At 40.3% G+C, this 15,448-nt stretch overlaps 2 protein-coding genes across 8 annotated transcripts in view; one reads left to right on the top strand and one right to left on the bottom strand.

Moving 5' to 3' along the window:
• POLK (DNA polymerase kappa) overlaps positions 1 to 6,924 on the bottom strand; it is a 73,317-nt gene extending 66,393 nt beyond the window's left edge. For both annotated transcript variants that reach the window (XM_070571621.1, XM_008538346.2), the window contains exon 1: positions 6,788 to 6,924. The gene's annotated coding sequence lies outside the window, so the exon portion shown is untranslated. The remainder of the gene's footprint in view (positions 1 to 6,787) is intronic.
• The window catches only part of CERT1 (ceramide transporter 1), a 122,217-nt gene continuing 113,666 nt past the window's right edge, over positions 6,898 to 15,448 (top strand). For all 6 annotated transcript variants that reach the window (XM_070571623.1, XM_070571624.1, XM_070571628.1 and 3 more), the window contains exons 1-2: positions 6,898 to 7,538; positions 12,351 to 12,485. In XM_070571623.1, the coding sequence (XP_070427724.1) occupies positions 7,443 to 7,538; positions 12,351 to 12,485 (231 nt within the window). In that variant the 5' untranslated portion in view covers positions 6,898 to 7,442. The remainder of the gene's footprint in view (positions 7,539 to 12,350; positions 12,486 to 15,448) is intronic.

A 15,448-nucleotide genomic window follows, 5' to 3' on the forward strand; every position in this document is an offset into this window, starting at 1 on the left:
ATGTGACTTATTTTTACTGGAAAAAGAAAAGATGATGTAAAAAGTCATTAAATGATTTCAGTGCAGATGGGGTCTGGTTATTGTGCGGTCATATAACTTTTAGATATGAATCTGGCCATATATATTGGCATGTAGGTGAGGATGCCCTGGGCTTCTCTCCCTGGGGCAGCCCTAATTCATACCATAAAAAAAATCCACCGGGTCATATAGTTTGGCATGTAGGCCAGGTCACCTTGGGCTTCTCTAGCTGGGGTGGCCTTAATCCACATCAAATACACTTGCAAAGATATTTTACAGTAATTCTGTATAATGTCACAAAAGATAAATACATGTAAGTTTCTTGCAGCCCCTTATATTTCTGAAACTAGTGTTTACATGGTCAGCAATGGACACAGTCACATTCACCACATTTCACATAAATGAATATCCACTTTGATATACAAATATCAGTTTACAAATGCATCTAACGGCACAACAACTGGGATATACACGTAATAAAATGAGACTGGTTACATTAATAGTGCCGTTTATTAAATACACATCCAAAGTCACGGTTATGAAAGACGAAGCCAGCTAGGATTCACACCCAGGGACTGCCTGCTTGCTCACTCTGAACTCAGCGTGAATCACCAGAGTGGCAGAAACTACATGATTCTCTAACAGGCCTGACAGGAACAAGGGGAGAGACTAATATGATCAATTAGTAGTCAAAACAGGAAAAGAAAATGCATTCAGAGGGGCAAGCAGTATAAGCTAAATTGGAAAAGGCAGAGAGACTTGCAGAAATCTTTTTAATTTCACCTTTTAAACGTCTGAACTTCATTTAGGGGATATGCTGAATGTCACACACAGACTAACAAGTCATAAAAAGAGAGATCTATCAATTTATAATATTTTTAATGTGACAACAATCATTAAACAGTTTACATGATAACTTGGTGGAAAGAGATCAGCAAACAAGGACAATCCTTTTTTCTTTAAAATTCCAAATAGCCATTGTTTTAACTAGAAAGACCTGGGAGAAGTGGCCTACAGAGATCCAGTAGCAGCAGGATTAGACAACAGGATTAGAGACCCCAGGTTATCACTGTCAGCTGGTAGGAGGAAAGGTTACCTTCTTTCAATTCAAAAACCACTAGTTCAGCTATTACATAAGTTACATGTGACCCTTTCTTACCTTGTTTTCTGTTACAACCTCCTTGAAGGCAGAGCCCCCACTGCCCCTCCCCACCTTTTTTTTACCTTTTACTATCTTAAAATCCCCCACAGTAGTCAGCATATATCTTGTATACTGTATGCTTGTTGAATTAAATTATTAACTGAAAGATGAAGTATAATTAATTATATTGAATGCCTTCTGTGTGCTAAGCACTATGCTAGGGACTAAGGATAGGAAAAAGTTATTAAAAAAATGAGTGAAAAAGATTAAAAATTCTTGCCCCCAAGGAGCTCACATTCTAGTGGAAAAAAATAATATATGCAATCTAATACATCCATTTAACATTTATCAGTTGCTAGTGTGTGCTATGCCCTTGAAAAGGGCACAATCTCACTGATTGACAAAGGGATTTTCATATATGTTAAACGATTTGTTTTCCTCAGAATGCCTCCTCCACCACCCCCACAATGAGAAACAGACTATAATGAAAATTACACGTATTAGATATGCCTATTGTTTGTAGCCAGCCTCTCACTCCCCACAAACTACAGAAGGGGCAGCCTTATATTGCACACTTTTGGGAAAAGCTGATTAGAGCATTGGCTGGCCAACTTCTTGTTTCTTTTAAGAATCCGAACTAAGAGACATTAATAGGGCCCCAAAACTGAGAGGTAGTTAAACCAAGTTGGACAATATGCAAGATGAGAGTTGAAAGAGACAGAGAAACAGAGATTGAGAACACAAGAACAGAGAGATGAAAGATACCATGAGGCACCAGAAATGGACAGAAAAAAAAAACATCAAGTTCTCATTTTCCAAGCTTCCAACATGGACAAGGCCCAGCTGAGGGAGATCTCTGCAATAATCTTCTCTTATTTTTAGGTACCCGGAATGTATTTCTGCCCCCTTCAGCCAAAAGAACCTTGATAAGACCAATAATAGTAAAGTGTCCAACTGGTCAACCATAATAAACTGATTACTATTCCCAATGTGGTTTATTCTCAAATTGTAACCTCCAGCCACAATCCCCTTCCAGTGGTATTCTCAGATCACCATCCTTTGTCTTCAAGTGGGGAGGGAGGACTCAGACACACTACTGGGGAGTGTGAACTAATGCAACTTTTTTGGAGAACAATTTGATATTATCACATTGTAAAATGTACATATTCTCTATTTTAGCAGTCCACCATTGGAAATTTGCCCCTGGAAAAGAGCTGGACAAATAAACAAAAACAAAGTTAAACTGATGTTTCTTACAGCATTTTTGTAACAGAAAAAGTGAAAAATTTTGATTGCCCATCAAAAGAGGAATTCTATGCAGTCATTAAACAGGATGCCATGAAACAGATGTTCACAAAATACTGTTAAAGTAAAAATGCAATATGTACACTGGTATAAATACCCTTTCTCTCTCTCTCTTTATATTCTGAAAATCATAAATAGTGCTCTCAGGAAAAAAATGAGGGGACATGCATAAAAAAGAAAAGCAAGTACCGTAATTCATTGCTTCGAGGACACATTTTGACATTTCTAAAATTGGGATGCCTCACATAATCCTTGTGAGACAGCAGTTGTGACATAATTGTCAATATCTATGCATCAAAACATGAAGAACAGGTATCAGCAGCTTGGGGAAAAAAACTCTGAAGACACTGATGGGGTATTCTTAAATGTTGCAATCATCAATTCTCTTGATGATGAAGAAGAAAATATGGAAAAAGAAGGATATAAACAGCTCGAAGTTGAAAATTAATTTAGAAGACTGAAGGTGAAGAGATTAACTAATCCTTAACTAAGTTATATCACTTATAATTACCTTTTCTTCTACTACAAAAGTGATACATTTATAAATACACATGAACACACATACTCACACCTATATATATTTTTTTCATACAAAATGGTACAAAGAAGAAAATTCAAGTGGTCCACAATTTTACCACAGAGATTATTCAAGACATTAAAATAGGGCAAAAAAAATCAGCTGTATTATTCACACGTATTTTGTTCATTTGTCCTGTAGTTTTTAGATTGCTGCTATTCATAGATCATTACCTCTATTTCAAAGATGAATATCTCTATTTCTAAATTTGCAAAATCACATTTCTTATGTAAATCCCCAATTTTAACTGGTTATGTTTCAGTCTGGAACAGCATTACAAAGAGCAATTATATTCCTAGGTTAGCTAAAAAGAACTATTTAACTCCAAATGCATCTTTAACATAATACATACTGTGGGAATATAGAACCCATAAGCTCTATTATGGACTAAACCGTGTCCCTCCAAAATTCACATTTGAAGTCCTAACTTTTAATGTGACTGTACTTCGAGACAGGGCCTATAAAGAGGTAACTAAGGTCGTGAGCGTGGGGCCCTAATCCAATAGGATTGGTGTTCTTACAAGAAGAGGAAAAGGGACCAGAGCCAGTCCGTCTGCGGTATTTTGTTACGGCAGCCTGAGCTGACTGATAAACGCTCTTTATAGCATCAATTTTAAAAATTAGACAACCTTTTCAGTTTCAACTTGGGACATCCTCCTGCTATAGTTCTAGCATCGAGAACAAATACTCTCCCTCATTCCTCTACCCGTCAATCAGTAAAACTACAAAGATTTTCAGTTCCAACACCTCCGAGTTTTCCGGCTTCTGTGTTTTGGCAGTGGGAGTGGAGGGCAGGGATGAAGGCTTTGGGATTGGTGTTTAGCGGAGATCAAAGCTGGGAGAATGAGATGAGGCGGAAAATGGGGAAACAGGAATTGAAGAACTCTAGTGGGATGAGAATGAAGACTGGACACAGGATACTTGGGCTCAAACTGCAACTATGATTTTTACTAGCTGTCTGACCTTTGGAAAGTTATTTAACTTCTCTGTGGTTCAGTTTCTTCACGCGAAAGATCAGAAATTGAAATAAAACAGAAATAAATTCTACACTGGTGTTGAATAAGACAGCATAGATGTAAGGGCTGGATAAGTGAAAGATTTTCAAAATCATTAGCTGTATTAAGAGCACAGTTGCTCTGATATACTTATCTACAGGATATATTATTTATTTACACAATTCTTCCCACTTTGAGAAGCATTCTGAAGCAAAGAAAAGGGTATGATCTTTGAAATCAGATAGATCTGTGTTCAAATCCTAACTCTACTAACTTAGTAGCTACTGTTTCACCATCCTTAAAATGAGGCCTATCTTATATAGTTGGTAAGGAAAAAGTCAGATCAGGAATGTCAAGTGCCCGACCACGACTAAGACTTAATATGGTAAAGACGTCATTTTCTTCAAAAATTAAGAGCATTCTCAATCCAAATCCCCATAGAATTTTCCACGCAATTTGACAAGCTATTCTAAAATTCATCTGGAAGAGAAGACACACAAAAATATCCAAATGAAAAAGAATATCACAATTTTGCTATTATATATATGAAAATAGTATAGTTAAGTAATTAAATCAGTCTGGTATTAGCATAGGCAGGCAAACAGATCAATGAAAAAGAATGGAGCCTTGAAACAGACCTAGGTATATGGAGACTTTGCAGAGCACACAGATATAAGGGTAAGAATAGACTATTCAATGAATTGTTGGGCCAAGTGGCTGGGTCCTTAAAAAACAATCAAATTCCTACCTCATTGCATGCAAAAAAAAAAAAAAAATTCCAGGTGGGCTCAAGTTCTAAAAGTAAAAAAAAAAAATTACTAAAAGAGAAAATATAGAACACTTATAAGAGGGTTGGGGAAGGCTCTTAGTAAGAGAGGAATCTCAGAAGCTATTACTCTCATCAGAGAACAGAGAGAAAGCTCACGTATTTTATTCTTGTATCACAGCTCCTTCCCATCAACAGAAATGAAGAGAATCCCAACCTGGAATGTGGTAATCAGTATACAAAAATCCTTCTGTACTTAAAAAAATTTCTTAAATAATCCTGTAACTATAGAGGAACAATGTGGCAAAAACCTTTTTTAAAAAAGGCAATTTCTCTCATATTAATGCTAAATACAACGAAACAATTTCCTACTAAGTGGGCAGCTTAGTGATCTAAGTGCTGGCGGTTACAACCACACACAACTTGGAAATGCATACAACAGAAAGCTCAAGTTAAAAATAAACATATGCTATGCTCCCATGATTCTAAATTGCACTATGAACTGGATTTCTCAACAATTCACAATCATTTATTGAGACTAATGACATTTTAAAACCTAGAGCTTAAAACAATCAGAAATAGGAAGTCTAACTATATTTAGGCAATCGGAAGGCAAAGTAAAACTTAATTGCTACAGTATTTAACATTCCAAAGGTATAACTTAGTCATTGAATAAAGAGGAAAAAAATGTGCGAAGTGGGTTTTTTTCTTTTTTCTCTTTTGAATGATAACCTGGGGACTGTTTTAATTAACAGGTTGATAAAGAGTATTTTCAAAAGCTTTATCTCAAGGTTTTATTCATCTGAATGGCTTTCAATTATTATCACTAGATTTCACAATGGAAAAATGATTTGTAACCTATTTACATAGATTCAGCATCTATAAGTGCCCATCTAGAGGACTGAAACATACACTTCGCAGGGACACTTCCCGTCTTTATGTTTTTTTTAGGAAAGACCCCGGTTAAGTTGGCCTCTATCGCTACCAGAGCTCTTTCTGGCCACTGTGCCTTTTCCCCAAGGTTGGTGATTTCACTCCTATCCTCCCGTCCCTGCAGTAAGCAGGTATTCTTTCTAAGGTTTCATAAGGAATTTTAGTGTTGGTAATTATTAGGAACTTAGCAAGATGTAAAAGCAGCAAACGACAGAACAGAACTGAAGCTACACAGTTAAAGATCTCACAATAAAAGTTATCCTTAAATGTAGGCAAAAACACTAGACAAGATCTGTTAGATCTTTTATGGGTCCTTCCACTAATTCTGGTCTTAAAGCCAGCCCCCTGCGGCCTAAGCCCTTATTATTCAATACGACTACCGCACTCCGGTCCCCCCGCCACAGGCAAGCTTCTCGCCCAACCCTTCCCGTCTTCCAGAGACAGGGAGGTCGGTAGAGATGGTTAACCTGGGTCTCAGGAAGAGACTCATTCACGACCAAGAGAAAACTCCAGGCGATCATCTCACATCCTTGTTTTGCTTTAAAAGCTCTTCAAACGTCATTTATTCTCAGACATCTTCAAAATTATTTTCCACACAATAAAAACTAGAAATCTAACAACGCGAAGGGCTTGCTCTGGCGCGAAGCGACTGAAACCGCTTCCTTCCAAGAGCGGGAACCGTCAAGTGTGAAGTCTAACTTGTAAAGAGCGAGGTGGAAGCCCTTCGAAATTGCCAGAGGAGGTCTGGCAGAAAGCACCCAGACAGGTGGCAAACCCCCGGCCCGTGGCGGAGGCGGACGCGCCCAGCACACCACGCCCGCGCGAGCTGCAAGATGCTCCCGGGCTTTCGGGAAGCCGCCATGGAGGCAGGCCCGCCATCCTCAGCGGAGAGTTACCACGTCCGGGCCCGCAAGCCCGGCGGGCTCGCCACAAACACGCTAGGCAGAGACAGAAGCGCGGCCGAGGGGACGGGTCACGCAACTCTCACAGGAAGCCCACCCACCGCTTGACCGTCCCCAAGGCGACAAGCCTTCGAGGCGCGAAGCACTCACCCGTAGCCTCAGAATTGCGACTACAACTCCCAAGAGGCCGCGCGGCTGACGGAGCAACGTCCTCCCCAGAATGCAGCGCGGCGGCAACCCCCGTCCCTCCTCCTCGCTCCGCCCCTCCCCCTCGTCTCGCCGGCGTCACCCGGGAGGGCCGGAGGTAGGCGCGGGAGGACACCCCCGAGCCTCGGCGTGTCGCGTCAGACGTCGGGCGGGGACGTCAGACGGGGCGGGCGCAGGGCGAGAGGGGAGGGGAGGGTAAATAGTGGGCCAGGCAGGAAGATGGCGGCGTAGCGGAGGTCTGAGTGGACTCGGGTCTGCGGCTGCATTTCCTCCTCGCTCTTCCTCCCTTCTGCTTCTGGTCGAGGTTGGCATCGACCGGGCTGAGTTCGGGCGGCGGCGCCGGCGCAGCGCGGGGTCACGGCGGCGGCGGCGGCTGGCGGCTGGAAGGACAGGCTTCCCTCGCCGCTCGTCCTCCTTCCCCGGTCCGCTCGGTGTCAGGCGCGGCGGGTGGACTTCGTCCCTCCTCCAGCTCCCCCCCGCGCCGGAGCGGGCCCTCTCGCCTTCGCCATCCCCCGACCCTTCACCCCGGGCACGGGGCGCCTCCTCCGGCGCAGCGCAGGGAGCAGGGGCCGGGCTCCTGCTCGGCTGTCGCGCCTCCATGTCGGATAACCAGAGCTGGAACTCGTCGGGCTCGGAGGAGGAGCCGGAGACGGAGTGCAGGCTGCCGGTGGAGCGCTGCGGGGTCCTCAGTAAGGTGAGCGCCCCGCGGGGCCGGGGGCCGCCCGCCCGGACTCACCTGCCGCGCGGCGAGCAGCGGAGGGCGTGGGGTGGGGCCGGGCGGGAGCGCGGGCCGTCCGGGCGGGGGCCGCGGAATGTGCCGAGTGCGGAGCTGAGGGCTGCCGCGGCAGTGCCCGGGCCAGGGGTGGCGTGGGGGTGGCGAGGGGGCCGTCCTCCTCGCCTGCCCTGGGCTCGGCGGCCGACAGCCTGGGAAGACGTGTCCCAACCCCGGATCCAGTGTGGGAACGAGATGCGCACCCAGGGCGGCAGCTGTCCCGGGGATAGGAATCCGGGATGGGCGACAGCGGTGTCCGAACGGCTGGATATGGGAGTGATGCCAGTCGGACCTCCAACGAGGGTGGTCGGGAGATGCCGAGGGAGAGTAGGGTTGAGCGCTCTGCGGCCGCGGCTGTTGAGACAGAAGCCGGAGCAACTCGGCTTGGTGCTGAAATGTGAGGTAGTGAACTACGCCAGGTCAGAAGTGGTGACATCTCAGTGAGGAGGACGTTTGTACTTTTCCCCTCACCCTTTACCCCAGGTCAGAAAAGAACTTTTGAATCGGCACGTGATAGGTACAAGAAATGCTCATAGTAACTTGGAACACGTCAGAAGGAGACCGACCTTTAGTCCGGGAAGAAGAGAATTATTTAATAATAAAATATTCTTGCAGTCAGAGGGCCAGAGTAAAGAAAAGACGTCTTGCTTTTCCTGTATTTTTTGAAAACCCGTTTTTCAAAATTTTAGCAAAGCAGATAGTTGTAGGACTTGAAGGCTGGTTAGTTAAAATAGATGAGGCCTTTTTTAAGAGAGAAGGTGGGGGATCTTTTTTTGATAGTACATGGTTTGGGGCATTTTTGGTTTGGGGTTTTGTTTTGTTTTGTTTTGAGTTTTTGCTATGAGAAGATTCACATTGCCTTTTTTACTTCCTTCTCCCTTCCTGTTAAACTTTTAGAAAAGGCTGGAGCTAGCAGTTAACTGGGAGAGGGGGAGGTGCGGCCAGTCCCTCAACAAGCTGGTCCGTCATAAGATACTAAGTCATGTGCAGCCTCTGGCTATTAAGAAATCACCCTACTTCCAGTATACATGCGTTGGCTGAGCATTTGGACATCGTTTGTGAAATTGTTTCTTATTAGGCTTTTATATTGTCTTTGGAAGGCTGGTGAGAAAGGCGTGAGATGTCAGAACTAAGGCTTGCAAGTGTTAACTTTTATTGGCATAGCAGAAAAATTGTGTGTGTTGGTATTGTGATCATAATTGGAATTTCAGTGAAAGGTTTTTAATAAAGTGAAGTCCCTGGGTTTCTTTAGATTAAATGTATCTTGTAATTTAGGAATCTGTATTGAACACATTGTGTAATATAGGTATATACATTTTCAAATGGACGTGTTTTGAAATGAGTTCTTTGCTTCTCAGTGATTCTGGTAGTTTTTCTCAATAAATGAGAAGCAGACTTCCAAATTAGTATTGTGGAGGTGTTTAGTATTTTACAAAACAAGCTGTACTTTTGACCTGTTGACCATCACTTTTTGCGGGGAGAATTGGAGTGACTGGTGGAAAGAGTCACCAGTGCTCTGAGTATTCACTATACAGAGCAGTGTAGTAGGTATACTGTATGACAAAAAATGGAAGACTATCTCCTTGATATTTAAATGCATAGAAATACAGTGTTTGGCCACTTCTGTGGTAGGTAAATAACTTCAATGTTGCTGTATACGTAGAAGCAACAAGAATTTAGGTTTTGGTATTATTCTTGTTAATGGTGATGAAGGAAATTTCCCTGAAATTTAACAATTCATGGTTATATATACTGTTTCCTGGAAGCTTTTTAATCAAAAGTATTTTATATTGAATACATGTTTTTAAATTTAAAGTACATATATATTTTGAGCCCTTTGTATTCACCTGGTAATTTAAACAAGAGTTAGAATTCCGCATTTGTTCTTTTCCTTCTATTGAGTAAAGTAGATAAGTCCCAGTACTAATTTGTTTTGTTTCTCCCCACGCCCAAATGGAACGAATTTGAAACAGTAGGAGGGAGTAAACTTATGTTAGAAATATACCAGTCCGAAGGTTTTTTTCCATATGATAATCTAAAATACATGGAATTCCCTCTGAAACATATTTTCTGTGGAATCGCTTCTTAAGCACGTAGGTTTCAAAAGTACTGGGTAGGCAGTAATTCTAGGTAGTTATAACAAATATCAGGATGGATCAGGGATAAGAAAAGATTCACGCCTTCCTAGGACTGGAGAGCAACCAAACCTGGATCAAATAAATCTCATCCAGCTTCTTCTGAATCCCTCCATCCTTCAAGGTTTACCTTATCTTCTCTTTCTCCACAAGCCTAACTGTTGGCTGTTGGCTGAAATTTATCCATCTTTAGAGTCCATCTCAAATACTGTTCTTTCCATGAATCCTTTTTTCACTTTGCCAACTGTTCCACATCTCCTTCCCTTCAATTCCCATAGCATTTTATTTGTAACTTGCTTCTGTCTCTTACTCTAAACGTATTTTTTTTCCTCTTGAATTTATGCTTACTGGACTATTGGGAGTAGGAATCTTTGATTCTTCTGCAGTGTCTAACATATTGCTTTGTCTCTATTAGTTAAATGGGGAAGAGTGAGGGAACATTACCAGGGTAGAGAAATGCAAAAATCTGTCTTCTAGGTGTAGTAATAGGAGCTAACATTTACTGAGTAAAGGATCCTGAAACTTAAGTAATTTATTGAGTCCTCTGTAAGAAAATAATATAAAATTAGGGACACAAAATTGCTCAGGCTCCTTCTGTCACTTTGGAAGGGGCCTCTTCTAGTGAGCTGTGCTGAAGATTAAGCTTTATTAGCTCTGCATAACTCTGCCTCCAACTGAGAAAATACTGTGTGCCTGGCAGTGTTCTAAATCTATTCTTGTTTAATCTTAACAACTCTGAGAGGCAGAGTTTGATAAAGAAACAAACAGAGAGGATAAGTAATTTGACCACAGTCATGCAGTTACTAGGTTTCTGACAGGCAATAATTGGAAGCAAGGTAGGATTAAGGTCTGCCAATCTAAACAATTTGTATTATAGGCAGTAGGGACTTGTCCATGTAAGTTTTGGAGCTGGAGGCTCAATGAGATGAATACGTGAGAAAGCAAATATGCCTAATAAGTAAATAAGACTAGGTAAGTCATGAAATAAAAAGCAGAAGATACCAGAGGTAAGGTTATTAAACCTCAGGAATCCAGGAACCTGATAATTTGATTGGATTAATTGAAAATTGAGAGGAGGTGCCAAATTTAAGAGTTTAATATGAAGAAAAGATGAATAGGAGTTGATAATGAAGGCTATAAAGATTGATAAGGAGCTGTCAGGTATTGAGTATCTCCTATGAATATAGTAGGTGTATTCATGATTTTATTCAGCCATTGAAATAACAAAGAAACTGAAATTCACAAAAGTTAAATTACTTGTCAAAACTCTTCACACAACTAGTAAAGTAGCTGAGTCTCTCTGATGTTGTATCTACTACTCTGTCCATACAGTACAGGAACTGTAGCCAGGTTTGAATCTCAATGAGCGCAGAAGTAGCAGTATAGCCAAAGAAATAGCAACATAGGGAGGAGGTGAATTCAGTTTTGTATGTCACCATCATTATTTCAAGTTGGTGTCTAAATGGTGGTAAGTCATAGAGAGTTAGAAATAAGGAGATGGTGATTAGAGAGCCCTTAGGGAAGAAGGAGTTAAATTGCCAGCATGGCTGAACTCTCAGGGAGGGGTTGTAATGATGGGGCTTAGAAGACTTAAGAGCTGAACCATCTCAAACATGCTGAATTAGGGAATAGGAAAGTAAAGATTTCTCGGTGCCTAAAAAGCCTGAGCCAGTGCAGTATATTTCTAACAGTGCATTTTGAGTTAGTTTTTGGAATTGTCTATCCATACTTAAAACTCCCAGAGCATTAAAAGTATGCAAAATCAAGAATTCCCATAAAGGTCACCCTTCTCTGCCTTTGCACGTTTATTGACTGTGATCTTCAGTGTGCAGCAAGGCTTGAGCAGAGCGACATGGAAACAATTTGTATGCGCTGCAAACAGCTAATCCAAGTATGTTTCTGAAAACCAGTTTTATATTAGTAGTATTTTATTACTCTTGGATTTGAAACCTAGATCTTCAGAGAAACTTGGAAAATGAATTAACTATTTTAAATATGTAATGCTGAGTTCTGTAGAGGAAAAAATAAAGTTGATGTGGACTTACTAAAGATTAATGATCTAGTACTTTTAGTTTGATATAGTTAGAAGTATTGTAAATTTTCATGTAAGAATAACTTACAACAAAAGTAGAGTTTTAGCCATGATTGGCTTCATACTTCTCTTGATTTAGAAGGCTCCATGCAGTACTTGATGTAGGAGAATGAGAGGCTGTATAACCACTTTTCTATTACAGTGTTAATAATGGCAGGGACCAAAACAATTCAAGTGTCGTGAACGTGGTGAGGACACAAAGAACGAAGCAGAATTTTTAACTGAAATCTGCTTCACTTGTGTTCCTCAAATATTAGAAGAAAATGTTATATTTTATTTATCTATTTTATTTTTAATTTTGTACAAATTGCTTAAAATCATTGTGTAATCCAGAAAATCTCAACTTTTCATTTTTTATAATCATTTTTACTGTTTATAATTAAGCTAGAACTTTTCACATTTTGGTTCTAAAATTAGATTGATTGCTGTTTCAGAAAGTTTGGATTTCTGAAATACTGACTTTTTATTTTTCATTTTTCTCTGCCCTCCTTCCCCTCTCACCCCCAGTGGACAAACTACATTCGTGGGTGGCAGGATCGTTGGGTAGTTTTGAAAAATAATACTCTAAGTTACTACAAATCTGAAGATGAGGCAGAATATGGCTGCAGAGGAGTGATCTGTATTCACAAGGCTGTCATCACGGTAAGTTCCTGTTCTCCTTCATTCAACAGGTGTTTATTGAGCATCAGCTATATACCAGGAACGATTCTAGGTGCTTCGGATACATCAGTGAACAAAACAGATAAGGGACCCTTGTCCTTGTGGAGCATACAGTCTAATATGTTTTTCCATAAAGTTATTTTAAAAGTGTTTATTACTACATACTGTTATTTTATATAGACATGTAGTATTTCTGTAGTTGGTATAGCAAGTCCTTAAACAGGGGCTTCAGAAAAAAAAAGAAGGCTTCGTATGTCATGAGATTGGGACAGTTACTTATAGGTTATTGAATAAAAAGCAGGAAAATTAAAAACATACACATCTTAACATTTTAAAATTTTGAATTAAAATATATAAATCTATGTTCATTTGCCAACTTTTTGATGTAGAGCTAACACCATCTCTGAAGGTGGAGTTGAAAGAAGTTGTTCTTTTGTAAACTATATCCGTGAAGGATGATTTGCAATTTCCAGTTTTGATTTCTCTGAAGTGGAATAAAAGCTTAAGGATGCTTTTGAAAAACCCTAAATATAGGTTACTTTCTGGCTTTTAATAATTTTCCCTAATATTTTACAAATGTCTCACCTTTATCTAATTCAATACCTTTCCAAGAATGACTCATCTTCTGTTGAGTCGTTCAACTTAGTTTACAAAGAAACAACCCTCTTCTTGCACTTGTATTCCATAGACTTACACAATATTTAATTAAGTTATGTAAGAACTACAGCAAGTAAACTGGCATAACCAGGTCTGGGAACAACCAACTGACTTATTAAACATATAACTTCACTAGTGCCTGAATACAGTAAAAATAGCATACTAGTTGCGAGTGGTCAGCATGCCATGGCATAATTAATAGAAGGCCAAAAAAGGTGTTGGCTAAGGCAACTCAGTTAAGGGAGCCATTGTAGTTAAAATCTAAAAATGGATATATTAAAACAATCACAGATTTTACTGTACATTCAAAGAGAATTCACGTTATGATAGAATTGATATTGCTTATAAAAGTAAAAGGTGTACTTTGGATCTGTGTTGATATCTAAATCTGACTCACATATGTTTATGCTACACATATAAAGAAAATCTTACAGTATTTTTCCGTCATTTTTCATACGTTCTGCCCCTCTTGTATATTCAAAATTTGAAAACAAAAACTTAGTTGAAAGACTTAGAGAGAAATTGTTTGAAAGTGTTAAGAATGAAACTACTAGTCTCCATTCTTAGGGACAATTTTAAGGAAATATTTTGAACATAAAGGCTTAGTATTTATTTTGTCTGGTATGTAGTACCTTATAGTGTATTTTGAAATTGTATCTAGTTCAGTGTTTTGGGGTTTTATTTCTCTTGAGATAAATGATTATTCATGTTAGAAGACAGAGTAGTGGCTAGAAATGTACTTGATAATCTTTTCTTAAAATTTATTCATTTATTTATTTATTTTTGGGGTGAGGAAGAGTGGCCCTGAGCTAAGATCTGTGCCAGTCTTCCTCTATTTTGTATGTGGGATGCCGCCACAGCATGGTTTGATGAGCGGTGTGTAGGTCCATGCCAGGGATCTGAACCTGTGAACCCTAAGCCGCCAAAGCAGAGTGCACAAACTTAGTTAGCTACTACACCACAGGGCCAGCCCCAGCTTACAATCTTAAAGTATCATTTCTTGGTTCTTCTCTCCTTCCTTCTTTTACATATTGCCAAATGCTTATTAGTTACAATGCTTGACTTTTTGAAAATATGTTGATGTGAACATGGGGAAGAATGAAATTTTTTCTTTATTGTTTACCAAGTAGTAGTATACCTAGAGTACCATGCTAGTTTCTGTAGAGTTAATATAGTTATCCTGTCTTGAATTATGGACTGTGGTCATAGTACATGGCTAATTTGGGGAAAAGAAAAAAATTTAATAAACATTGACTTTGCATCTGCTCAGGAAAACACAGTGTGTTAGTTCTTTGTAGATTTTTTTGTTACATCTGTATTTGCATACAGAACTTTCATTGTGGTCCATAGTCAAAGAAATGGGTAGGAAAGTGAGACAATTTGAATACTTTGAAAGGAGAGATTAGGAAGAGACCCAGTGGAAGTAGTCACTGGGCTAAGTAGTAGTAGAGAAGGTAGAAAGATGAATGAGGCAGCAGAATTTGAGTGATCCTTAATCTTAAATACAGTGAAATGGGTGGTAGGGAGAAGCACAAGCATTTGTATTCCTGAACTCCTTCAACTTTGTCTGTTCCTTGCTCTGTGGGTTCATGGGTGCACTGTTAGATATTTCAAGGAAATTGCAAAATATAACTGAATTTGGTGAACTTCTCAGAATGAAGTTTGCAAATGCAGTATATACTTGAGTTAAATTTTAAAAATGTAATAGTAATCTTCTCTGTTAAATTGGTGTCCTTTGCTTTTCTTATATATGGACTATTTATCACTTCATCTCTAAAGACAAAGAATAAATGTCAACGTTGAATTTGTTCACATGACACCCTTATGAAGTTGATAGTATTCATATATGAAGAAATCTGGGCTTGAGGATTTGTGACTTTACTGTAACCATTCATTAAGATACATTATTTGTTGGTAAACTTAGTGTCTTGAGCCCACCTATTCTGTTAGAACCTAATTCATTGTTAAATTCATTCTTATTTTAGTTTAATGACTGAGTCATTCTTTTTCTTTTAAAGATCGGCACCTGAACTAACAACTGTTGGCAATCTTCTTCTTCCTCTTCTCCTCCTCCCTCTTCCTCTCTTCGTCGTCCCCCCTCCTCTTTCCCCTCCTCTCCTTCCCCTCCCCTCCCCTCCCCTCCTTCCTCTCCCTTCCTTCCCCTCCCTCCCCTCCCCTCCCCTCCCCTCCCCTCCCCTCCCCTCCCCTCCCCCCTCCTCCTCCTCCTCCTCCTCTTCCCTCTGTCCCTCTCCCCTCCCCACACACCCCCTTCCCTTGGTAACCACTGA

Source organism: Equus przewalskii, chromosome 13 (genome assembly GCF_037783145.1).
Source record: "Equus przewalskii isolate Varuska chromosome 13, EquPr2, whole genome shotgun sequence".
NCBI classification, from domain to species: Eukaryota; Metazoa; Chordata; class Mammalia; order Perissodactyla; family Equidae; genus Equus; species Equus przewalskii.